The 27997-nt window shown below is 44.6% G+C and overlaps 1 protein-coding gene across 6 annotated transcripts in view; it reads left to right on the plus strand.

Annotated features, from left to right (window-relative positions):
• Nucleotides 1-27997, plus strand: part of LOC111274017 (uncharacterized) — a 127024-nt gene that overhangs the window by 84960 nt on the left and 14067 nt on the right. For 5 of the 6 annotated variants that reach the window (XM_086967498.1, XM_086967494.1, XM_086967497.1 and 2 more), the window contains one exon: nucleotides 1-27970. In XM_086967498.1, coding sequence (XP_086823624.1) covers nucleotides 1-27970 — 27970 coding nt within the window. The remainder of the gene's footprint in view (nucleotides 27971-27997) is intronic. The other variant, XM_022856106.2, reaches the window with a different exon arrangement.

A 27997-nucleotide genomic window follows, 5' to 3' on the forward strand; every position in this document is an offset into this window, starting at 1 on the left:
GATCTTGCCGACTTCAATGTGGTCCCTACGCAGAGTCAGTACGTGACGAACATCAGCTACCACTCTGACTCGGACGATGCCGTCATCGTCGAGACCGAGTCGCGAACCCCTATCACCGGACCCAAGATCGTATCCTCCCGCGTCGTGGAGGATCTCGACACACAAAAGACTGTTGAACTAAAGTTTGAAGAGCAATTCAGTGTCACACATTACTCGTTCGAAATAGCTAAGTTTAATGTAGACAATGATAAAGATAAAAACCAAGGGGAAGACGAAGGTGATGACGAGATGTTTGGTGCGTCTGGGGGACTTCTATTGGCATCTGACGAAACCGCTATTAAAAGCGACAGTAGCGAGGATTTGGCTGAGGGTAGGCGGCATCGATCGCGCTCACGGAGGCGTAAGCACAAGCTGCAGGTGCGAGATAATTCTTGGTCGGTAGTGGATGATAAGTTACAGGAGCAGGAGTTTGAAATGATTGAGGGGGTTCCATATGAACCGTTGTCGCAAAGCGAATGCAAAGGTTTTGAGGAGTCATTTACGGAGATAATAGAGCATCCTGCCTATGTATCTTTGGATAGCGAGAAGTGTGGAGACGTGTTTGGTTCAGATCGCGCAGATGCGCCTTCAAAATCGATTAGTATTACTGAGGTTAGTAGAATGTCCCCACATACTGTCCAAGACAATCTGGGGTTGTCTCAGACTGTGTCCTTTCAGTCTAATATAGAAGATGTGGCATTTCCAGGGCAGACTAGTATTCCAATGAGTCCTATGAGTAGTAGTTATTCTTCGCCAACTAGGGGTCAGATTCCATCTCACGGGCATGAACCCGAACCTTCGGGCCGAGAGTCAGACGACAAGAAGAAGCGAATCAGCGGAAAAGACAATGAGCTTGATTTCGATGCGGGTAGCGAAGCTGTTTTGAGTGATACTTGTCAATCTGAGTATGAAATGTATAGGTCAGCATATGAGCATATGGGAAGAGATACATCCGAAGATTCAATGTTCCTAAGTGCAAGAGAAGATGTTGAAGAAGCTCAGTTTACAGTAGACATGTCCTATCAAACGGATCGGGTTAATTCCTCTAGCCCGATAGAGATACCTGAGCGTGAATTAGGAAAGCAGTGTGAGGTCAGCATATATACAAGCGAACAAACAAGAATGCCCACACTGGCATGGCCCAGTGGGGTGGAAGAAGTTAGTCGGGGAATGCCGCAAACCTTAATAAAAGTCTACCAAGAAGAGAATGATAGACCTAAATCCAGTGAAAAATTGAATGTGACTGACGAGCAGGCGAAAGAAGAAGTAGTCGAGCAGAAGCCGAAAAAAAATGAAACGAAGGTGGCTTCGGGTGCTGATTTAGTATCCTCAAAAGCAGTTGGGGCATTCCCGGCGGTCGAAGAAGTCTCAAGTCGTTTGGTATCAGAACCTTTTGCAAAGAAAACCGAAATTACTGCAACAAAAGGGGCTGCATTGATTCAAAGTATTGAAGAACGTTCAGAAATGTCATCGGGAGTTCTTAAAAATACAAACAGTGTATCGCCTTGTCCTAAAGAACTAGCAGATGAAAACCAGTTAAGCAATTGGTCTAGCAACGTTTCTAAAAAGGGTTATAATCGAGACAAAGAGGAAACAGTCAGCGTTTTATCTGAAGAAGTAAACTTAGCGTCGGATGTATATAAAGCGAAAATCCGTAATTCTGACAAACAAACTAAGTCTGTCCAACAGCAGCCCGAATATGCTGAAACTCTCTCACAAAAAGAAACAATGCCGGAGTCGATCAGCGACCATAGTATGCCCGGACCATTTATTGAGCTTTCGGGTGATAGCAAAACATCTGAGATAACAGATAAGGCTATTCAAAGAGGGCAGAAAGAAGCTGAACTCGATAAAGAAAACGAGACTGTTCGTAATGCAACAGGATCTATTAAACAAGCTAGGTTTAAGATCGACAAAAAGGATCAATACGTACCAGTAGATGAGGAGCAGTCGGCTTATCCAATCGCCGACGAACCTCAGGAGACAGATGATGTTTTCGACTGGATGTCACTCTTACCATCAAAAGCCCAACGTGAATATCCAGTAGTTCCTTCATCAGTAGCTGATGAAGTGATCTCCATGGAAGCTCCCAAAGTTATCGAAACCGACGAGACCCTCGACCAGGGTGCTGCCTATGGGGCCAGTAAAGGATCTAACATGGCAATCCTAACATCCGCAGAGTATCGGGATGAATGTCCGCTGGCCTCTTCTGATGACTGGGATCGCGCGCCGCTCCCTGTAGATACGTCCAGTGACCATGACATGAATGAAAGTCTAAAAAAGATAGTGAAAAAGGAATCCAAAATAAAGGAGAAAAAAGATTATTTTCAAGCGGAAAACCCCGTTCCGATATCAGAACTTACAAGTGAACGACTTGTTATTGGGGATGTAGTTAGTCCGACGGCATCCCAATGTGAAGAGCAAAAGGTGACTTTTGAATTTCGTCACGGCCAAATGGATATCTGTGAAAAAACCCTCGATGAAGCCGACAGTCAGAAAAGTATGAAAAGATTTAGAGAAGAAATACACGAAAAATGTCAAACGAAGGGAATCGAAGACTTCGACCTATCAAGTAGTACGCCAATTCCTCTTGAAGATCCGGAGATGCTTGAGGACGTTTTTGACTTTATAACACCTGAACTTGCAAAAGAACAATTCAAACTTCATCAAGTTAAGATTGCGACACCTGAAGGACCGATTTTGCCAAACACAACCGAACTAAGCTCCGAAACTGACAAAACCGAGAAGACTAAAACAACAAGGTTTCATTCGACAGCGGAACAACCCGCGCAGTCTTACCCAGTTCCCGTCGCCGAGGGGTCGATTCCAATGGATAGGACCATTGTAGGGATAGAAAGAGTGGAATCTAAAGACCAATTGTTGTGCGCAGACGACACTCGGATGACAACTGACGTTTCTCCTCTAATAAGATCTCTATCTGCGAACATTCATGACGAGGGGTCTACCTTTATTGTTAAAACGCCTGAGAAAGAAAGCGAAAGTAGGCTTAATACAATTAACGACCGAGATACCTGCCTAGAATCGGCTAAGAAAAGGAAGTCCAAGAAAGATAAGAAGGAAGCCGTACCAGCAATGGCACACTCAACAGAAGAGCTGCTGACCACTTATGAGACACAGCAAAAAGGTGATATTCTGCATTCTATGATATCCCAACTTACAGGTGACCAATCCGATGACGAAATTCTCTTTTCTATGTCGGATGAGTGTGTACAAGATATGGTTGAATCAGAGAAGAAAGAGTCCGTCGACGATAAGGGCATAATCTTCAAAAGAGCTAAAGAGCCAAGTGACGCCATATTTTCTCCAGATATTCCTAGTCAGCACGATGCTTTGGAGATCGACAAGGCAGCAAAGGGAAAAGAAGGAAAAAGGAGAGAAAAGAAAATAGCATCTGTACGAGTTGAAGAATTGACAAATGAATCGCCGGTGACAATCCCAATTGAAACAGAAAAAGTCAGTGGTATGGTTGCACCGGAAAATTCAGAACAGCAATTCGCGCAACAAAAGGCCATAAAATCTATCCCTCATGTCATTGAGACTCCTATGAGGGACCATAACACCACTTCAAGTATGGAGAAGGCAAGTAATAAAACGTTTAAGAAAAATCAAGAAAAGGGTGCTTCTGCTATCGAGAAACTACATCCGGTGCAATATTCTGCGTATGAGTATCAAACGTTCGAGGACGTTTTTGAAATGTCGACACGCCAACCCTTGGAGGAACACCCCGAAGTTTTTCCGAAGGCAAACGAGACATTGACTTCGATGGAGCCTTTTAAAACAGTTACCGCCGTTGGCGCGACTGCATCGTTTGCGTCAGATGCTGAAGAAACTCAGTCAGAGGATAGCTTTGGCCTTATAATACCTACTGACTCGCGAAAGCAACCTAAACCCATAAGAATATTGTCTACATCATCCGATGCACTTTCTTCGGCAGATTTTTCCCAAATAACCTGCGGTACTGCTTACACCGAGGACGATGAGTTCATACCAAAAACCGCTACAATATCAGAGATCACTGAAGAGGAAACGCTGCTCACAAAGGCTACCGTAACATCAGAAACCACTGAAGAAGTTCATACAGAATACGATGTATTTAATCTTACGACACCTCAGGTTGCAACAGAACAATCTGAGTGTTCCAAAGTTTTTTCATTAAGAGATGAAGTGGCTGTTTCCATGGGCACGGAGGAGACTGCCATCAGCCAAGAAACCGCTGAGAGTAAAGACAAAGTACTGAGCGATGTTCTTGATGCTACAGCCTTTGCATTATCGGGAGCCTATATCAAGGAATCTAACGATATTGGTAAAATTTCCAAGGATCATAGTGATATTATTTCAAACATTTCGGATGAACAGGATGATCTCTCAAGTGGTTATGACATTAGCGAGGGTTCGACGAAGTCATCTAAGAGAAAATCGAAAGACGTGGAGATAAAGAAAACCAAACAGCCCGAAGACGTGATGACGGAATCGCTGACGGCGGTTGGTGATCCGATAAACACAAAAACCATTGATTCAACGGTGCTTCGACCCAATGTGGAAGAACAAAGGCCCCTACATTCCCATAGCCTTGATAGCATACATGAAGATGTCCTTATCGGTCGTGAAGGTTCTAATAGAGATAAAAAGAAAAGGGCGAAAAAGGAAAAGCAAAAAGTTGCTCGTGCAGCTGAGAAACAGACACTACCATCAAGTGACGGTCATGTAATCGATGATTACACAACGGGAAATTATCTTGGAGAAAATCAACCTACATACTCTGAAATGCTACCGTCAGCTGTCTATCAAGGAGAAAATATTGAGAGTTCTATGAAAACGGCTCAGACTAACGAAAATATCTCCCCCATGATGGCATCTCAATATTTAAGTGAACAATTCGAACATCGAGAGGCACTCTCTACAGAAGTAGATGAGGTGGCCTCAACGGTGGCCCTAGCGGCAGTCACTGACGTCGAAAAATCCGCGGAGACCAAGGTTTCTTCCGCCAAGGACAACCCAGTCGTCGAAGGTGTATTTGATATGACAACATACCAGCCGCTAAAAGAGCAACCTAAAAATATAGAGCTGCTTTCTACTACGGAGAAAAAATTTACTACAAAGGTTGCTGGCGATATATTTATCGATTCTGAGATGGTTAGGGAGAACAGAACATTGCAGATTATTGAGGAGCCTCTGCACGTTCGTGAAAGTGCACCTCAAGAGGTGCAGGATATCTCTGACCTGATGGCACCTCATTCTCCGAGGGACCAACCCGAATATCGAAGAGCGTTTACTGCAGCAAGAGAAGAAACAGCCTTGAAGGGATCCGATACGGAGGTTGCCGGAGTTGAGAAGCCTTTGAAGGTTGTTGTCAGTGGAAATGTCAGTGATCAGGCTTATATGGAGCATATTTCCAAAGCTACAGACAAGAGACCTAAGGAAGACAAAAAGAAAGAACGAACATTGAATGAAGTTGACATGGCATTGCCCGGTCACGAAGCGACCGAAAATCAAGTAAAGCTCAAACTCGTGGACGCAACGCATGCATCAAGTTTGACCACGCTTTTATTGGACAGGAACATATCCGATAAGCCGAATGCTATTTCCGAATCCTCTGAGGAGCAAGATGACACCTCACTTCAGCGAGTTAGTAGTCCTGATACGAGCGAGAGTTCACGTAAAAATGTGAGAAAAAGAAGGAAGAAAAATAAAAAAGATGTAGGTTTACAGATTGGAAGGTCAACAACAATCGCCCCATCGGACTTAGAACCTGCATTGTTTGAGACTGACTCTGCAACACTTCAGTCCATTGAACAATTGGCACATCTTGAAGCTATTCCAGACACTCGCAAAGAACCGTACATCAGCGTGAGTATTGTTAATAACTACAATTCTAGTGAAAGTGCGGCTAAACAGAAAAAGAAAAAGTTAGAAGAACATAAGGAAAATGCAGTCCAGTTTCCTTCTCACGCAAATACCGTATTATCTCATTTACAGGCGGTTCAAGTAGCCAGAGATGTTTTTGATCTGGATGCACCTCTGGATGCTGGCGAAAAGCCAAATGATTCTGAAACGCAGCCAACAGGATCTTCGTCCCCGGAACTTGCATACACAGACGATGCTGAAGTCGTTAGCTCCGTTAAGATAACTGAAGAGAAACAGGAATCAGACGCTATTGGAAAGACCAAAGCTTTTCCATTGGAAAGTATTCCGGTTGTGGATGATAATTTCAATTTGAGGACGTTCTTGCCCCTAAGAGAACAACCTGAGATTGTTGACTTGGAGGAGGAAGTGTTCGCTTCAGCAGACAACGGTCGCATGATAAGTGGAACCTTCGACCGGGCAACATCCCCACCTTTGAGAAAACAGGATGATAATCTAGACATAATTGTTAAAGCGTCTCAAGGACAAGATGGTATTTCTCTTACTAGCGATTACCCTATAGGGGAGAATGTTGACAAAACTAAAAAGAAAAAGTCCAAAAAAGACAAAAAGAAGGCTCTGACGCAGTCTCAGGTAGCCGGTGACGCCTTCAATGTGCCGACACTTCAGCCTATCGAAATAACTACCGATGATTTGTTTAGAACTGAAGAGCCCTTACGTAAAGAGGGACGCCAAAGGACTGATGATAGTGAACTATTAAGAAAGAAATTGGATTCCATTGACAAACCCGCTGACGTACCAGAAGGCATTTTGGAGACCTTTAGTGATCACGATACGAGCATTCCTATAGAAAAGATAGGGAAAAAGGGATCCAAGCAAGATAAGGAAGAAGCTACGCCACTTTTACCGCCAGCAGTAGACGAGCACTTGGTAACTGAGAATATCATCGGATTTTTGGAGCCGTCGCCTTTAGAAGGACAGGCTACATTTTCTGAGACCATACAGTCCACTGACCAGCATACGGTCGTAAGTGGAACTGCTGTCAGCGACCAGGGCACTAGTGGAAGTGTTGACAAAGTTGAAAAGGACGAATCCGATAAGAAGCCCGTCCTAGCCGTTAATCAAGGAGATAATGTTCAGCTTTTAAGCAAGGAACCCCAGTTGATCGAAGACCAGTTTAGCTCAAAGACATCCCAGCCACCAAAAGAGCACCCTGAACAGCCCGAGCTAACTGCTACAACTTCCGAAGACCTCATCTCTGAAGCAGTTTTTGGAGCCTTTAGCGATAAAGAGATACTCGAAATCGCAGAAGAAATTATTTCCATAACGACGCCCTCTTCAGTAGACGAAGTCCAAAGTACTGAAAATATTTTTGATACAACGAGACCACAACCTACAACGGAACAACCCGAACGTCCTCAAGTCGTATCATTAGAGGATGAAGCGATTAGTTCTGTCGATGCTCTTCAAGCTGTAACAGACTATGTCATCAATGTTCAGGAACAAGGTCAATCCGAAACTGTTGACAAGGCGCAGTTAGAAGATGAGGTATCCGATGCTACTAAGTCGCTTTCGACAAGAACACACTCTGAAGCTTTGGATGAGGCCTCAAAAGCCCAGGAGATTCGCAGTGACTTCCCATCTCACGATGATATCTCTGTTGACCATGACACCCATGAAAGCGTAGATAAAACTATAAAGAAGAACTCGAAGAAAGATAAGAAAAGTGCTGCTGATGACAAGCAAGTAGATGCTGAAAATGCTACACACTCTTCCACGAAAGAGCCTGACGATGGCGAAGATGTCCTTGACTTAATGACACCACCACTTACAAGAGAGCAGCCCAAGCATTCTCAGGTCCTACCAGCAGAAGGTGAAGAGTTTATTTCGACCAAAAGCGCCAAGGTTTTAACTGACTTCGCTCTAATCGAAGAAGGAGATCAAGCTGACGCTGTAGCCGGCATTCAAGTCACAAGGGTTGTGACCGCCAGTGACCAGGCCATTACCGAGAACACCTACAGTGGTAAAAAGAAAAAGTCCAAAAAAGATAAGAATAAGCCCGTTGTAGCTGGTGATAAAGAAGAGAAAATGCCATGTCCTGCCGAAGGAGTCCAAGTGACCAAAGACGCGTTTGACTTGATAACACTCCACCCAATAAAAAATCAATCTGAACATCTCAAGATACTCGTTAAAGCGCCCGAAGAATTTTCTTCAATAACAGGTGAGACACTCGAAAAGGAATCGAAGACTTCCGTCACAGCCACGCCTCAAAAAGTAAATGAAATCGAAGACGTCTTCGATATGATGACCTCGCATCCTGCAGGAGAGCAGCCCAAACAACCTTACATTTTACCTGCAACTGATGACGTGATTATTTCCGCAAACATTAGCAACACTGCAAGCAATTATGCCTCTGTCGAAAACAAGAGTAAGTCCGAACCTGTAGATGACACTCAGGTATCAGGCGCTGTGTTCGAACTTTCAACAAAAGTCATTTCCAAAGTAGCTTCAGTACACGACAGGGATAAGCTTTATGAGGATATCGCTTGTGATCGCAACATAAGCGCCAAAGGTGACAAAGGCAAAACGCGAAAAAATGAAAAAGAGATGCAGAGGGCAACAGAAGCAACAGACGAAACAAAAGCAGTGCTGTTAGCGGTAGATGAGTCACAAACTTTTGGGGTTTTTGACCGTATGACACCCCAGTATTCAAAGGAACAGCCGGAACATCCGCATACCTTGACTTCACTTTACGAACAGTGCATCCCAACAGAAAGTTCAATAGTTGCAGCTGCCATCGACACAAACGAAGCTACGGAAGAAGGTATGCCGACCATTGTCGACCTCTCAAAGGCCATCGTATCGTTCCCAAAAAAAGATGGTCCAATAATCGAGGACATCTTCGACCCAACATCATCACAACCTGAAGCTTCACAGATTCTCATCAGTAAAAGTGAAGCACCTGCGCCAAAGGGAGCGGTTAGTGCGGGTACCGGCGCTATGTCTGACCATGATGTTAGTGCAAGTAGCGATAAGCCTAAGCAGAAATGCGAAACAAATAAGAAGAAGCTTGTGTTAACTAATGATCAAACAACGGAAGTACCGTTAGGATTCAATGAGAGTCAAGTCAACGTTGACGCAGCAAAGTGTCTCGTCGCTGACGAAGGACCTAAAGACCAGGTAGACGCTTATACGGAAGAACAGAGACCCCCAACAACGGAGGTCACAAAAATCGTCAATTTTGGTGCTGTGAAAGAGCAAGATAAATCAGTTTTTCTAGAGCAACCTGAACCAATAGATGACGTTTTTCTCGCACCGCTTCCATCTGCAAAAGAGCAACACGAGCAGCTAACGCATGCTCTTGAAAGTTCCAGTGAAAAGCTACCTGATTTTGGTTTGGACGCTTTCAGCGGGCATGACACCAGCAGCAGTACAATAAAAACGAAAAAGAGAATTAAGGAAGGAAAGGAAAAAGAATCTACACCGGCCAAAGAGACTATGGGTCTGATGGCGGCTGAACATGAGAATGATGAGAACCACCTTAAAGCTGTTCTTCTCCAGCCAGCGGAAAAGCCGTCCGTAAAATCGGAGCACATTGAAGCTACCTATGAGCTTACGAGCACCACTGAGGCCGTAATGAGCGATCACAACACCAGTAAAGATTCTGAAACAACGAAAAAGAAAAAATCGAAGAAGAATAAAGACAGGTCAACTCTAATAGAGGAGCAGTTTGACAACGCTGAAGTTTCTTTTACTGCAGTTAAGGAAACCATTTCAACAGGGGCTATCGAGATGATTCCCGCTACTGATACAAATAGAGAAAATACAAAATTTACGCTGACTGACACAGCCACATGTTTTCCTGTCGAAAAAGTTGACTTTATCAGTGACGTTTCTGATCTTACAGCACCTCGAGAGCTAACGGAGCAAGCTGAACATTTTGACGCTCCTCCACCACAAAGCGATTTCAAAGTCCTATCAACCCAGAAATATACACCTGTTAGTGAAACTGGTGAAATTCAGGAAATTGATCGTATATGTACACAAATATTACCTACATTTATCAAGGAACACGACGATAGGTCCGGTACAAAAATATCTGAGCGGCTAGATGACGCTACTCAGGCCAATGCAAGTGATCGCGACGCCAGCGAAGGCACCGACGACATTGAAAAGAATAAATCTGAAAAAGACAAGAAAAAAATGTTTCCTGCCATCGACAAGGAGAAACTGATTTTGTTACCATCCAATGCAGCTCAGGCAATTGATGTCGATATAATGGGAAGGCACATTGAGTGGAAAGGAGAGCATCCTAAAATGCCACCCTGTGCAACAGATAAAATTACCTCTTCAGGCGTTCTTGAAGTGGCCATAGAGAAAAACACCGTTCAGACGCAGCTCGAACGCCTACAAGTTCCCACAGCAGAGGATGGCGAATTGGTGCCTATAGAACCTGCCCGAACTGCCATTAGCCACAAGGCCGTTGAAGATGCGAATGAGCTTATGCTTGCAGAAGCAATGCAGCCAGATAATGCATCTAGTGTTGTATTGTCTCCATATACGAAGGAACATTCTGTAAGTGGTGTCCTATCTCAAAACGATAGCTCCGGTTACCAGGAAGCTAGTGCAAATACAGAAAAGACCGAAAAGAAGAAACTAAAGAGTAAAGAGAAAAATACCGTGACAACTGGTGGTGATAAGGATGTTACGCAGGCTGTTGAGGATGTTTTCGACACGATGACTCTTCAGCTTTTAGAGACACAACCTGAGGATCATCAGATTGTACTGGTAGAGGGTGAGGCAAGCAAAATGACAGATATTAGTAAGCTTGATGCCGACCTTAATGTCATTGAAAGTGAAACCGACGCTATGTCCCACCCAACGGTTTTGTTATATTCGATGCACCAAGTTGAAGATTCAGACGATAGTCCCACACCCTTTGAGGGTTTAAGTTATGACACCACTAACAAGGATAGCGATGTTGATCATGACATTATTAAAGGCAAGGCGAAAATTAAAAAGAAGAAACCGAAAAGGGATGAACAAAAAATCACCAAGTCGGCTGATCCAAAAAATGTTCAACAATTGCCAATAACGGAGCCCAAAGTTATCAAAGATGTTGTTGACACGATAACATTTCAGCCTGCTGGGGAACAGCGTGGAGATCCCCAAATCCCTCCTCCACAGGCGAGCGAATTTACCCCAACAAACACTATGGAAGTTGTCACCGACATCAACAAAAGTGACTTTTACGAGAAAACTGTAATAACCACTATTGCGCCATTAAATGTCACGGTGCCTTCCCATGAAGCAAGCGCTCAAATAACAGACGACGTTTTTGGCGTAACGTCACCTGAACATTTAGGAGCACAACCCAAACATCCTCAAGCCCTACCAGCCATAGGTGGTACAGGAGATCTTGTCATCACGAGTACCCTCAGCGACCGGGAAGTTAGCGAGGACACTGAAAAGGTTAATAAAAAGAAAAAGTCTGGAAAAGATAAAAAGAAGCCAGTTGTAACTATTAAACAAGGAAATAAAGTTTTGTCTAGTGCTGATGAACGCCCACTGGTCGAAGACGTGTTCGACATAACGACATCCTATCCATTAAAACAGCGACCGGAGCACCCTGAGACGTTCTCCGAAGCACTCGATATATCTACCTCTAGGGTTTTTCGTGAAATTGCTGATGCCAAAGATACACCTGAAGAAAGTTCTGAAGTCACTCTTTCGACAGAATCCTTGTTAGTCGAAGAACTAGAAATGGCCGTGGACGTGTTTGATTTGATGATGCCGTTGTCTGAGAAAGAACAGTCGGAGCGTCCTCAGATCAAAACAGCAGAGGATGCATCGACCATTTCTGCCGCTGTTACTCAACCTGTAACCGAACATGCGGTCACTATTCAAGAAAAAGATCAATCCAAAGCTATTGACAAAGCGCAGGTATCACATGAAGTATCCGATGCTGCTATGTCATTCTCGACAAAACACCGTGAGGGTTTGGATCTGACTTTGAAAACCCCGGAGAGCCTTAGTGAACTCGTATCTCACGAATATGTTCCTGCTGACCATGACACCAGAAAGAAAAATTCGAAGAAAGATAATAAAAAGGCTGCTGATGAAAAACAAGAAGCTACTAAAGATGCTACACAGCTGTCCATGAAAGAGTCTCACAATGCTGAGAATATCTTTGATGTAGTGACACCTGGTTCCGCAACAGAACAGCCCGAACATCCTCAGATTCTACAAGAAGGTGACAAGGTAATTTCAACCGAAGGTACCGAGGCTCTACCTAATGTTGCTTTCATTGAAAGAAAAGATCAACCAGAAACTGTGGCTGACAAGCAAATGACATGCGTTTTCGTCACAGGTGACAAAGATATTATCGAAGGCAGTGATCAAAGTAAAAAGAGGTTTGAAAAAAGTAAAAATAAACTTTATCGCGCTGACGACCAAGCAGAAAAGATGCCATCGTCTGCCGAGAAACTCCAACTGGCCGAACATGAGTTAAATCTTATGCCGCCCCAATCAGCAAAGGAACAACCCGAACATCTTGAGGTACTTGCTAAAGCATCCAAAAAGGTATCCTCAGTGGCGGTGGCTAAAATAGCCTACGACAGAGCGCCAGTTGAAAAAAGATTAGTCACCACTAAAACAGGCACACCCGAAGCAATGCATGAGATGCAGGATATCGAAGACGTCAATAAATTAATGACTACGCGGCTCGCAAGAGAACAACACGAACATCCTTATATTCTACCCGTAGACGAGGAAGTAAATCTCTCAACCGAAAGCACTAAATCTTTAACTGATTGTGGTGTGATTGAGGGAAAAGATCAACTTGAAATGGCAGGTAGCACACAGGCGGCAGATGCTAAAGTTGATACTGTCGCCAGGGGGCAGAAAACTGGCGAGGGCACTGGCAAAGGTGAAGGGAAGAAGTCCAAAAAAGATAAAAAGGTACCGGTTTTAGTTGCTGACCAAGGAACGAAGGTCCGTTCTTATACCGAGAAACCTCAGATGTTTGAAGACGATTTTGAGCGGATGACATCTCAGCCAGCAGGAGAGCTCAGCCGAGCTACCGAGCGCCGCCAGCTTCCAACGAAAGCGTGCGAAGAATTTACTTCACCAAAAACCTTTAAAATAACCCAGGACACACATATATTCAATAAAGGGTCAGATATTATAGCCACAGCCGCGCCTTTAGTAGTAGACGAGTCATCCATTGTCGAAGACACTTTTGATCTGATAACACCACTTCCTGTAAAAGAACAGTTCGAGCGTCCTCAGCTCAAAACAGTAGAAGATGAATCAATTATTTCCGCTGACGTTACTCAGGCTGCAAGCGACTATGTAACCATTGTTCAAGAAACAGATCAATACGAAGCTGTTGACGCGGCGCAGGTGACAAACGCAGTGTCTAATCCAAACTCACGCTCCGCAAGACAAGGTGAAGGCGTGGAGGTGACTTCAAAAATTCCGGAGCGCCTCAGTGGCGTTGCACCTCACGAAGGTGTCTCCATTGATTCTGACACCAATGAAAGTAAAGATACAACTAAAAAGAAAAAGCCAAAGAAGGATAACAGGAGGGCTGTCAGAGCTGATAAAAGTGCTTTACAGTCACTTACGAAAAAGCCCGATGTTATCGAGGATGTGTTTGACATGACGACACCTGGGCTGTCAAGGAAACAACCCGGTAATTCGCAAACCCCTGCTTCATCTATTGAGGTGCCCATGTCACCAGAAACTGTTAGAGGCATGACTGATGTTAACTCAAAAAAAATAAACGACGAAGGTGTCCCAGTCACTGTCACAGCCTCAAAAATAGAAGTTCATGAAGGAGAAGTTCAGATAAGTGAAGATGTCTTTGACCGAACGACGACTCAGCTTTCAAGTAAACAACCCGATTATGTTCAACCTCCACAATTAGCGGATGAGATGGCTATTTTAACTGATGTTAGTAAACTGAGAGCCGATTACACGGTGATGGAAGGTAGACACGAACCCGAAATCGCAGATAGAATTCAGATTACGGACTCTCTAGTCGATCCATCGGCAAATATTAGCCCTGTTATCACTCTAGAGCTTGATACCGCTAATGATCGTAGTGTGACAAATAAAGACGACAAGGCTAAGAAACGTAAGTCTAAGAAAGATAAAGAAAAGCCAGCACAAATTACCAACGAAGGGAAAGGTGTCCCATTAACTCTTGAGAAACCGCAAGCACTTGATGTTTCTGGCAGGATGACACCTCAGCCTGCAGGAACACAGTTCGAACACCCCGAAACTCTCCAAAGACAGTCAGACAAACTTACATCCACAGAAACTGCCAAGAACACTACTGAAGGCAAAACTATTTGTGCGATTGAGGGTGACGAGGTACCCGTAATTGGAGAGGACTTCCAGCCAATAATACCTTTATCTGACAAGGAGCTGGACCGGATATCCGTAGCGATTTCTCTGACTACTGAAGAGCAAGATGATCCCATTTGTTTTAATGGAGCCGCCTATGAAAATGATACAAGAGAAAAAGCCAGAAAAGTAACAAAGAAGAAATCGAAGAAAGGCAAAAAAAAGGCAGAATCACAGGTTGAAGAACCGACTAAAGAACCTTTAATACTGGGCAAACGTCTGGTGACTGGCATTGACGCTAATATGGCGCCTCCCCAAGTTGCAAAAGCGTATTCCGAACGGTCCGACGTCGCTCAGACGTACATTGAATTGATAGAACCTACAGTCAGTGACCATCACCCCAGCGAAGGTATTGATAAAGCTAGAAAGAAAAAGTCTAAAAAAGATAAAAAGGCAGCTCCCATGATTGATGAGACAATGGCAACTTTTCAAGATGAGCTTCGATGTAGTGGTGATGTTTTGGACTCTAAAACAGAACAATCGAAACACCATACGGTTCTATCAGCAAATGCTAAAGAATTTATTCCTGCGTGCGCCGCAGGAATCGTGATTAACAATAGTGAGAGCCAACACTTATGCTCTACCTCAGTATCAAAACTTACCCCAACCATAGCGTCATCGTCCTCTGTAGAGGAATGTCAAAGGGTCGACAGCGAGTCTTATTTGATGACTCCTGGACCCCCGGAGGAACAGGCAGAGTCTATTCAAACAGTCGCCGACCTTTCTACAGCTGAGAAGGGTAAAAATGATTTAACAGAGTACATGACACCAGTAAGAGAATTGTTCTCCACAGAGGAATCACAACAGATCGAAGACCTAATGACACTTCAGCCTGTAAAGGGACAGCCTGAACATCCTGAAATTGCTTCGCCTACAGGTGGTAAGTTCATCTCAACGAACCTTAGTAAGACAAACAAGCCAGTAGACGAAAGTCAAAAAATGTATGACACTTCTGCTTTGTTTGAAGTTCAGCCTACTAAAGGGAAAGAGAAGGAGCTCCAAGCTTTAGATACGCCCCCAAAAACTGCGATCCTTGGACTTAATGATCAGGCTGAGGCTGTCACTGATGCACAAGATACTGGTGATAGTATTGACAAGGTCCACAAAAAGAAAAAAAGGAAAAACGTGAAGAAAACCGCATTCCTTACCAGTCAGGAAATAAAGCATATAACTAATATTCAGCCGCCTCAGGAGTACGCTGGCGTACTGCCACAAGAGCTTAAGGGGCTGTCTGAAGCTTACTGTCTGCCAGAACAGCTTGTCGTTACCGAGGGCGTATGCCCGCTTGCTAAAGAGTCCGAAATGGGCCTGACTCACGAAGACATGCCGCCGATGTTATTTACAGTTAACCATGCAGATCAAGCGGATTTTACTGATTCACTAATGTTCCGGTCCACAAAGGAGGAATCGGAACGGTTAATGGACTTCACAAATGTAGCTAAAGACCAAACCATTACAGGGAGTAATATGGAAAGCCTTGTTCCTCCAGATGGTGAATCCGAGGTTAAAGTTGAAAGAAAGAAAATGAAGAAAAGCAAAAGAAAAACGGTTGTAGACACAAGTGCCGGATCACGGTTTCCTTTGACTGTCGCGGAGTGGCCTCTATCCCGGCCTGAAGAACAAGACAAACGCGCAAGCACTTCATTAACCGAAAAGGAGCCCAAGCAAGCTCAGGATACAGATAACAGAAACACTGTTAATACAGAACCGATCTATTCTCCGACCGCAGTCGAGATCGAATCCAGCCACGAAGATCCTCAAATTACAATTGAGAGTATTCACGACGATTCGTCAACTGAGAAACTAGTCAGCACCGATGAACCATTTCAGAAGCTACACAGAAAAAAATCGAAAAATCGAAAGAAAAAAGAAGCGGCTTCGAAACCGATCCTTTCTCCGTCTGTAGATAAATCTTTAACAACCAAAACCTCTACTTTGTCTAATAAGTCTCTTATGATCCACAATGTTTCTCCAGGCTCATCTCGTAACAATGATCGTAGCATTCGCTCGACATCTTTGCCAATCGAAACATCACGCGCTGATAAAACAGAGGCTACTAACGATGCAGAATTCCACTTGGTTAAAGACAGTTCTAAGGGGACGAAATACGCTAACCGAGGAGTTCAAAAGAAGCGTTTGGTTTTTCCAGAATTCCAGCAAACATTCTCTCAAGAGGAGAGGTTTGTTCGAGAGGTGACGAGGCAACTTCTTAAAGATACTAAGGAAGATGCTCCGTCATCTCAGACGTCCTCTCTCCGAGCTCCACCATCATCCTGGTCGTTACATCCTCGGTTCGCAACATACGCAGATGTTGTCTCAGGTAAAGCGAGTCGTTTAGTTACTCCTCGTGAGCAAAGTCCAGCTAAGCAATTGCTTCCTCCAGCTGAACGGCAGCAACCGCAGGACAATTCAGCGAAGTCAGGTGATATCTTTTCCAAGCTTGAACCTTACGATCCAAATTTTTCCAGTTATTCTCGAGGTAGCACGTCTCTTTTTAGCCTTGGACGCCGTTGTTCGGAGGTGGCCGTACAATATGTAACCGACAACACGGGTCTTTGGGCCAGTGAATTGTACGGCTACTATCCTGCTGACGAATCCACACAGAATTACCCCGAAAATACTTATGACATACAGTCAACACATTCTCCTCTTCAAGATGTGTCTTCCCCAGGGATTGGGAATCTGTCTCCGCAGACTTCTGCAGTCAAGCCACCAGGTAGTCATATGGAGGAAAATTTACCATCGCCGACCCATTTTGTAGAGCAGATAAAAGTAAATGCACCCCAACAGTATGATACGTCAGAGTTACCTTCGTATGCCGACGTGTGCGCAGGTCGAGTTTTTGCCAGCCCCAGGCCGTCCAGGGGGGTTACTCCCATGCGGGAGCCAGGATACGCTTCTCAGACTTACAATCAGACAGTAACGGAGGATAAACCAGTGTTTGTGAATGACCAACAGGGTCAACTGATAGCAGAATGTACCCCACATTCACCGGCAATATATAGCACACAGGACACAGCACATATACACGACTACACTCACGCCGAGACACAACCTTTAAACACATCAGTTACCATCAGCACAGGTCCTTTGGAGACGGGAGGCTCTTTAGGAACGTGGGAGTCCTTCGGTGCTCCAACCCAAACCGCTCTGTCCGGTGGGATTACTGTAGTCATCCACAGAGATTCTATAGATGAGCTTTCAGCTTCGCCACCAACGGAATTTTCTCGAAGGTCTTCGGAAAAGGACACCGAACTTGATGGCGGTCTGCAGCAAGACGCTGCCATCCAAAAACGAAATAGGAAGAAAAAGAAACAACAACGCGAGGCTGACAATATTTTGTCAGAGGAAGACACCACATCCGCATTTGAAAGCTTTCCTATTTCTGAGGAGTTAAAGAAAAAGCGCAAACAGAAACGGTCTAGGCAACGCACTCGAGACCCGCTCGAGGCTATTGCCGGATGGGTTGCGGAGCCTGCCACGACAAGTTTAGAACCTGCATTGCTAAATAGCAGTCATAGGGTGACAAAAACCGCTGAAGCATATAGCTTGATAAACGAGCCTGTCCAACAAGCGTCCAACGTGAGTTCAACTACCCCATTGTCGGTGATTGACGACAAGTACGTAGGGAACAACACTAATAAGTCAACGGATATGTCGGTGGAAGTGGCTCTCTGTGACACAACGAGTAAGCAACCATTTACGAGCGAGTTCGACTTGACAATAATAAGTCAGCTTCCAGAAGACCAACAACAACAGCCTGACAACGGTCAAGTTCTACCGATGCCCACTGACAATGCCGATAAGTCTTCCAAAAAATCCAAGAAATTCAAGTGCAAACGGGATGAAAAGAGATCGGATCCCGCTTCTCTAGTTAAGCAGGCCGAAGCGGTTTATAGTGATCCTGCCGAACTCCAACCAGCCAGGAAAATCGCTTGTGAAACAGCAGAAATATTTACTGAAGAACAACATAATCAGTTTGTTTCTGAACTTCACGATCAAGACGGTAAAGAGATTTGTCCCGCGTCCAGCGTAAATGATAATTCTTACTTATTAAGTACCACAGTCAAGACGACTACAGAAGTTGGTCAGACCTTTGAAGCAAGTAAAACCGTAATGACAGGTTTGGATTCAGCTGAAACCGTAACAAATGTTCCTGATTTGTCGAGAGCTCAATTAGAACAGCCAGTTCCACACTTCGCAGCACTCAGTCAAGTACAACAATCAGCCATACATGAAACGTGTGCCGAATCTGCTAAAGACACTCCTAAAACTGTTGGCAAAACTGGTAAGAAGAAGTCCAAGAAGACTAAGAAGAAAATCCATACTGAGACCTTAGCCAGAGGCACAGACTTTATAACAGAAAGTTCTAAGCCACCAGAGAGTTCGAAAACAATGGAAATGCCGATTTCCGAAAAAACGGTGGCAATGTACCCTCCAGTTACTGAAGCGGAAACCGGCTTGCTAATAGAGGACGAGAACTTATTATTCAGTGAAACATTACAGCTTTCGCAGACAGGAGATTTGGAAGAAAAAGTTACCGAGCCTTTACTATGTAGCACAGTCGAGACTGAAACGAAATTAGCCGAGGCAGTGGTTAACTTGACCACAGCAGGGCAAACGGAACCTTCTGGGCTTCAGTCATACAGCCTTGAGAGTGTCAGGACACATAAAAAGGAAAAGACCGAAGGAAATAAAGCCCCGGGGGATGATGACGGACGGTGCAGGGTCGAAGAAGAAATCCAGCCTATCAACCAACCGCGCCTTCTTTCTGCTGGCAAACAGCCTGCGTCTATCGATGAACAAGATAAGACAACAGGAAAGAAAATTCAATCTATTTTCTCTAAAAAAGATATTCCTGCTACACCGACAGTAGAACAGCCTGTTAACGATGTGGACATCGACATTCTCCTTCATAAAGAGACGAAGGATGAAATTTCCGCAATCGTAGAGACTGGTGTCGACGTTGTTGCGACAGAGCAAGTGCCGTCAGAGAAGTCAGATACATCTCAGATTCGGCTGCCTGACAACATCCAAGATGATAAAATGCTTTCTACAGCGTCAGAGCAACAACTTTCTGATGTACTACAATCAGTAATAGATAAAACTTCGCCCGATAAGGACATTATCAACGTTCTGATATCGGGACCTACCGAGGACAAATCAGAATATGTCAGCTCACCTGTTAATAGGGAACTACTTTACACGGCTGCCAAAAAATCTATACAACCAACAGGTACACCGGAAAGTATAGTTAGCCCATGTATTGAAGCCAATCTATCGGATGTTTCCAGAGAGGAGAATTGGGACATTAATGAATTCTTAACTAGTACCCAAACGCTAACTGAAGAATCAATTAATGCGAAGGATGCAAGGCCTTTTTACGCCAAAGCTGTGACTGAGCAGTTTGAAGATGCCCAAATGTTTTTTCAAACCACTGAAGAACGGGCACATGAAAGCCTGTCAGAACAGAGACAAACTTACACTGAGGAAGCAGCACTTCATGTCCAAGACGAAAACACAAGGAAGCTAGATATTGAGTCAGCGGTTTTTCCGAGTATAACAAAGCAGCAACCTACTGAATTTCAGTCTTCAGGTCATGAGAGTAGTAACGAACAAAAGGACAAGACAAGCACCGAACCCGGATTGCCTACAGCCAAAGTGGATCGAGAAGAATCACTATTTGTCAAAGAGGAAGCTTCAGATATTTTTCCTTTTACAGGTAGTGAGCCATCTGAAAAAAGGCCGAAGGTTCAATTAGAGGCATTGGAAAAACAACAGACAATCGCACTTTCGCAAGAAATTGTTAGCGATTATGATACTACTATAACCTCGTCGAAACTAGGTACTACACCCGTTGCGGATAAGGATAAATGGCGTTTTGAACAAAGTGCCACCGACTTTTCGTTTGAACCAACGGAAGAAGAGCTTGAACCTATGTTGGCATCCGACCAGTTTACCGAGGCATGCGCTGAAAATGATGAAGTGAAGCCTATAAGCGCGCATGTTGATACACGAGACATTCAAAATAAGACAACAACTAAAGAACTTATCGCTGCAGTTGTCCCCGAGCGTGTTTCTAAAAAAACTGCAAAAGAAATGTTCGCAAAGGATCAAATGGATTTAACATCAGCGGTACACGAGAAGGTGCAAGGATTTAATGTCTTTGAAGAGTTTTTGAGTAACTTTGATGCCAACAAAGATACAGATAAACCAAGCAAGGAGAATGCCGAAAAGTGTAAGGAACTTGAAGCAAATGATGGGCAGAAGGCCTCAAAGTTCGCTGATAAGGTATCTAGTGACACTGTTCCTAACTTACCTGCTTCCAGAGTTATTTCGGAACAGTCAGAACAATCCGTCATACAATCCAGTATTGCTCAATTCCATCCAGTACAACCAACCCAGAGTAGCTCTGAAATTCTGTCTGACACAATATCCCAAAAAGTAAGTACGGCTGTCGAGGAACAAGCCCTTAAACTTGCTACGCCCGAAGAAACTGACAAGGAGGTCCAAAAAAGAGATACAAAGGGCAGGGAAAAACACACGCCAGTGGGCAAAAAGAAACACGTTGCTGAGTCTCCTGAGAGACAAGTTGGACGCAGTCAAAGTCAACTATTTATAAGCGATATCGCCGAAGTATCACTTAGTGATCACAGTATCAGTGAGGAAACAAGGAAAAAAGATAACAAGAAATCGAGGATCAAAAACATATCACCGAACGATAATGAAGAAAAAAATTCAGCGAAACGTACACAAGACGATGTTCCCGCATACTGTGAAGAACGGTCAGTGAACCTTGGACCACCCGTACATGTGAGAAAAGAGCGAGCTGTTACTGGCGTTAACAGAGCCACACGCGCATATGAAGACACACCTGTAGTTTGGGAAGAATTGTCGATTAATACTGAAAGAACTCCATGTGCCGGCGAAGAACAAAAAATTGGCGCAACTAAGCATATGTATGAGGGAAAGTCAACATCCTATGATAAATGGTCCACTGTCCAGCATCTAGTTTTGACTCCAACAGAAGACCAAAGCATCAGTGGAACTGAAACAGCTGTGTACACATCTTGCAAAGACCAATTGACAGATATTGAATCAGTGCCCCATATAATTGAAGAGGAAAAAATCAGCGAAGTAAAAATAGAAGATTATCCGCTTGAAGAAGTGTCTACATACGGGAAGGAGAAGGCCACAGACACTGAGTTAGTTTCACATGTAGGCGAAGAGCAAATAGTCGGCGCAACTAACTTAGACAAGTTCACAGACAAAGATGTGTCAGCGCCTTGGAAACGACGTTCACTTGATCGCGAATTACTAAGAGGAGTAACTGAAGGACAAACCGTACGTGCAATTGATGCGGTCAAGCACGCAAATGAGGACGCGCCGACCTCGTGGGAAAAACTATCAACAGAATCAGATCAAGAACTACTTCTGCACGCACAAACTGTTAGCAAAGTCGATCCCGCCGGTGCCTTCGACACTGCCAATCATGTCGGTATTACAATTGCAGAACACAGCACTACCGTAGCTAGCACCTTGGATGAGCCTCGTGACTTTCAAAATGAGTTCGGTGCCGTATTTCAAAGTATAGGTGAGCTACCCAAAACTGGCGAAAACACTTCAAAAGTTAGGGACTCGGTCGAATCTGCGGATAGTGGCACTCAACACAAGGAAGAAGCAGTGGCCAATGCTGAGACAAATATACTGTCTAAAAAAGAGGCTAGTAAAGTTACTCACAACGAAGCAACATCCGAAACTACTACCGGAAAGAACATCGGAAGTATAGAACTAGTCATGGAAAATCCCCTACTATCTAAGGACAGCGTCCCTCACAAGCCCACACACGACGGTATCGAAGACCCTGAAAATGACATCGTGGCCAAGAAAGATCTTCGAGAAGAAAAAAGAGATAAAAGAAAAAAGAAATCTAAAAAGAACGAGAAAGCAACGCCAGTCACTAATAGTAATAGGAGCATCAGTACAGAGGAGTATACGGAGAATCCAGTTAAAGCAGAGATAGCTCCACCCCAGCTTCATATGAGCGAAGAACAAAAGGTTTCCGATACAGAGAAGATCACCGGTGCTCTTGCTATCGATCAGCCCGTAGGCATACTAACTGGAGGGCGTAGCCCGACTGCATTTACCTCTTCATTACCACCATCTCAAAATATGGCAAACGTATCGGACGCGGTGTCACAAGTTCCTGAGAAGTTTGACGGTTCCTCTAAGAAACTACTTCAGAATGACAAAGATAAAGCACCAGAAGTTATTAGTGGCGGTGCTTTTGAAGATAACACATATCCAGATTGGCAAGGCGTGCACCCCACTGAATTTCACATACTTGGTGCGGAGAAACAGTTACAGATTTCCCCGGGTACCAAGGGCCCAACTATTCAGCATAGGCCAGAAGGAGATACTGACAAGTGCCACCATAAAATAGATAAGGAGTATAGCTCCGTTGCAGTTAATCCAGAGGTTTTCACAGGTGCAGATGGTGACATACTGCAGCCAACTGAAGACATCTTGGACATGTCTTGCAAATTTCTCGATAGGCAACCCAAGCACGTTGTGGAGTGTTCATCGCATGTAGATCACACGAAGGAGTTAATTTCTGTCACAGCTGAATCTTCCTTAGAAGGAGATGTCACGGAGATTAAAACAGAGGGAACTACAAAAACGACTGAATATCTTAACACTTTTCCATTGGAAACTGTAACACATGTGCAGGACACTGCTGAAAGGAGCATTCCCAGCGTTCAACAAAATCCTGGAAAAATAGGAGAAGAGATTGCGTTGGTTGAGGAGTTCATAAGTGATGGAAAGGGGTACGATGATATTAACGTTACAACCTCAAATATTGAGCCCGTAATCGAACAAGCTGTCATGTTTGCTTCTGTTAAGGATACGCCAATTGATGAGGGTACTAACAACCTCAATTCTGTTCCACTGCTGGAAGAATCGCAAGCAGCTCCAGGTTTTGACGCAGGTGATATCGAAGATCCTCAGATCGACCAATGCATCTCAATGCAGCATAGAATTGATAAATACCAAGTACAACAGCCTGTGATGCCTGAAACGCAGACTATACAGCAGCAGGCTTCAGGTATAGAAGGACACGCTGCGTACTTTAGGGATGATAAAGATAAATGTGGAAAGAAAAAAATGAACAAGTCAAGGAAGAAACCTCATCCAGCTAGCGATTTCTTTCAACCTTCTTCAGACAATTTAGTCGATGTCGTACCCAGCGTGAATCAGCAGGTGCCTCTAGAGGAAGCGCGTTCTCTTGATGATGACAAACTGTCAACATATAATGTAGATAGTACAGCCGTAATTACGCAGGAAGCGGGAACTTCAATAACAGAGGTTACACCACAAAAATCAGCTGTAGCCGGACGTGATGAGCCTAGGGAAGAAAATCGTGAAATGGCTGCTTACACTAAGATCTTTGAGACAACGGAAGATCTGTTGGCAAACGTTGAAAGCATTCCACACGACAACGAAGCGTATGGCTCGGGCTCAACAGCTCATGAAGCTTGTCAAAAACCGGCGGTAACTATGCCAACAAACCACATGCTTGTTGAATCGACAGCCTACGAAGGCGCTGAGTTCGTCCAATTTGAAGGGGATCTTATTCTTCCAGCTATCCCGCAGGTTGAGATATCTGCTATAAACACTACCGAAACAAAGGAACTCGTGTGGCGAAGCACTACCTTCAATCATGATTTCTTCCTACCTTCAGCAATGGAAGCAACAAGGGGCCTGACGCCTGAGCCTGGTTTGGACGACGTCCAAAAAGCTGCCAAAACCATCCAGAAGGCTTATAGGCACTATAGAACGCGCAAGAGCCAGTCACCCCTTGCGACGCCGAAAGAACACGTTGATGGTGCGGATTACTTTTCTGACTCCGCTCTTCAGGAGATGCATAAGGCTGCTCGAAAGATCCAGAAAGCCTTTAAAAACTTTAAAACAAGAAAAGACCATGATGCAGAACTTAAGAAGAGATCAAATGAAGAAGAGGCTGCGAAAAAGATACAACGAGCATATAGAAGGTATTACAACAAAGTAGAGCCACCTGTTGATATGGGTGCTTCTACACAGGACGATTCCATTCAAGAGAAACAAAATGAATTTGCCGCCAGAACGATTCAAAGAGCATATAAAAAATACAGGAAGCAAAAGGGCAACCGCAAGCCAGCTCTCGCACTTCCTGTAACTACAAATGGCGCAGTAGAAGAGGAAGCAGCGGCTCGTAAGATTCAAAAGGCCTATCGGCGATTTGCATCCCGAAAGCATCAGGAGGGTCCCTCTAAGACGCAACATGATCAACCGTCTGTTAGCATGCAAAACTGGCAAAAGGAAAATGCTGTCGCGCGTAAGATTCAGAAGGCATCCCGCAAACATAAAACGCGGACGGTTGTTCAAACGGACGGTCCTAGCTTGGTCGACAAAGGTTCTCCTCTCACTGAGGAAGCTGATCCTGAAGAGTTGGATAAAAAGCAATTCCAGCTTGCTTCCCCTTTGGTACAAGACAGTAACGCAAAAGAAGACTCAGAACCAAAGGATAGAAGGAAAAAATCAAGGGAAGAAAAAAATTTATTGTCCGTATCAGACCTAAAAGCTAAACAGATAAACCAGTCTCCTCAAGTGGATGACTTCTCGGTGTCTACAGTCCCTGCGGGTTCAATTCAAGAGCTAGAGGCTACGGAGCGTTCTATCGTAGAAGATTTGATACAGGCAACTGGCGACGGTAATTGTAAGCTAGCCCAAAGTAGCGAAGACAGCACAAGATGTTTTCAAGAAAATGCAAGCACACTGAATGAGACTGAGGAGGAGAAAGCTGCACGCATAATCCAAAAGGCTTTTAAACGGTATCAGGCTACAAAGCCTTGCAGCACCCGTACGGAGGCTCTCACTCCTCTGACAGTCGCGATTCCATTCACATTTAATTTAACCGCCGAGGATATGCCGGCAGAGGCTGCCCTTTTGAAGGACAAAACAATTGACTCTGAATGGAGCCAGTACTTAAGTCCTGCATCGACACCGGAGGAGCAACCAGCTAAATCTGTCGATACTTCGGGTGAAGTACAACGGCATGTAAATACCCCACTCTTAGTGGGATCTCCCTCCGTGTCTGACGCCTGGGATGAATTCTTTGGACAAGCTACTGATGCACCCAGCGTATCTGAGGAACGAATTCAAGACACTAGAAGAACTCGTCAAATTTCGGGCAGCAGTGTTAAATCAATGATTGGAGCTCCACAAGATTTTCTTGCAATGGATCCTGACGTAAATGATGCATGGAAAGCCTTTTTCAAAGACAGCCCTGAACCGCGTGAAAGGAATGAGGGTTCTACATCAGCTCAAAGAACAGACGATACTACTGTATTCCAGTTAGAGCCCCCTCCTAACATAAAGTGCCCAAAAGAAGTATCTCAAAATGTTGATATAACCCATGGATTGCCTTCGCAATGTTGGGACGATATTCTCACCACGCTCCCATCACCGGTACCTAAAGTGCTGCAACAGCCGTCTCCCGACCACATTGATGCTGTCCCGCCAACCCCCAGGAACTCTTTCATAGGTACAGCCTCGATTTCACCAAAAAACGTATGGGGTCGCGTTCTAGACGAAGAATGGCCAATTCTTGTAGAGCCGAAAGAGAGCGAACTGTTGGGTACCGCATGCGGCGATCAGCAGAAGAGCAGCGGTGACTTAATACACGATGCACAAGAAGGCTCAGTTGTGAAAACAGACTGCGCAGAGCTGGACCAATCTGGCTTCGATATGATTCAACAGCCTATTGCTACCGAATTTCAGGCAGACTCACCGAAGCAATCGAATACCGTACCTGAGGAGAGAGTTGAGGACAGTAGTCAGATCGCCAAGTCTGAAGATGTCTTGCCTCTATATACGACTACCGTACCCACCGACAAGGAAGAAAACAAAAAGAAGAAATCTAAAAAGCCAAAGGATGGTACCGAAATGGTACCGAACGGGAGAAAGAATATGCTACCTGCTTCTATTGAGCCCGAACTTATTCCTGAGACCATCTCGTCTCGAAAACAGGTCCCTAACGCTGAGCAGGTAAACATACAAGGCGACATACAGAGTGACACAAAGAGAGTCACGGGGAAGCCCGTGACTTTTATAACAGCACACAATCATGAGTCAGGTACACCACAAACAGTTTTCACACGCACTGATTTAGATAATGCAAACGTTGGCAGTAATCCCGCTGCTAGCAAAAATTGGTGGGAAATGATGCCCGATGATCTAGAGAAGCCTGAAATAATTTCTGGCAACGAGCCGCTTGCATTGATAATGGATGATCCGTTTGCCGCCGTGGCCGTAGATAACAAGCCCCGGCGAGCAAAAACTGTGGAAAGCCCACATCTCGAAACAGTACCTGAAGCTTCGAAAGAAACAACGCCAGACCACGCCGTTGCGCCTACCACAGCCGTGCCAGCCGATGACTCCATTAACGTACTTGATGCGCTTACCGATTCTGATACGATCACACATGACCATGAGGACCTTTCGCAGGTGACGGAGTATGAAGGTTGTTCTCTTCTCGATACGGATGACGCCGCGTTATCGTCCGAGAAAACGGTCGTAAAAACTGCCGCGGCCAGTGCTGAATCTGATGGCGAGAGAAAGGACGGCAAAGAGAAAAAAGGTAGAAAGAAGAAAAAAAGTGCCGAGGACGGTCGACAACCAAAACTTGTTCTTTCGAAGAAGTCTTCAGAAAAAGCAACTCCAGTCGATAGTCAAGGAGGTTCTAATGATCTTCAGCCGCCAGCAATACTTGGAGACTTAGAATCGATGGTTGAAGCGCTTGCCGATCAAATTGTGCCTGACGCTGTCGAGAGCACCGCTCAATCAATACCTAAGAACACTGCAAACGAGACAAGCAATCCCATATCAGACGCACTTACCGATCAGACAGAGCTCGACACGGACAAATGCACCGTACAGTTAAAAACTCAAGATAATGCACGTAGGATGTTAAATTCGGAGCACAAGTCGCTCGATTCCGCCCTTATAAAAATGACTGAATCAACTGAACCTGAGATCATCCCTGTAACTGTAGTCAAAGCAGCAATGAGCTTAGTTCAGGATGAAGGCGCCCAGAAGGCGGATACTAGTGAACACACAAATAAAAAATGTCGAAAGAAAAGAACCACTACAGGAAAAGAAAGAGAAGACGAGCCTGCGCTACCTATCGATGTCTTTACTTCCGGCGATATTGTTTGCCAACCGAGTGATGAAGGGAATCTCTCTCCTATTGTGAACACCGAAAGTACATCCTACGATCTCGAAACGATTCCAAAAGATGAAACCGTTTTGGATGAACGGATCATCGCTGAAGGAGACACCAGCATCGACGCTATTCCGGGACTCGTTGAAGCCCCAGAACTATTCATCGAGTCACCGACAAGCGAAGGATTCGGTGGACGCAAGATTCGCAAAGCAAAACGACGACTCGTTAGATCTTCTGAAGAAACTGCTACTCCAACACCTTTAAGTGATATCATGCCGCTCACGGACTCCTCTAGTAAAGCCAATACAAGTCAGGACGCTACGTGGGACGAATTTAGCGAAACCAACAAAGACTCTCTAGGGTCGCTTCCAGGTCAGTTTAAATTTAATATGTAATACC

This window comes from Varroa jacobsoni, unplaced genomic scaffold (assembly GCF_002532875.2).
Source record: "Varroa jacobsoni isolate VJ856 unplaced genomic scaffold, vjacob_1.0 scaffold_244, whole genome shotgun sequence".
NCBI classification, from domain to species: Eukaryota; Metazoa; Arthropoda; class Arachnida; order Mesostigmata; family Varroidae; genus Varroa; species Varroa jacobsoni.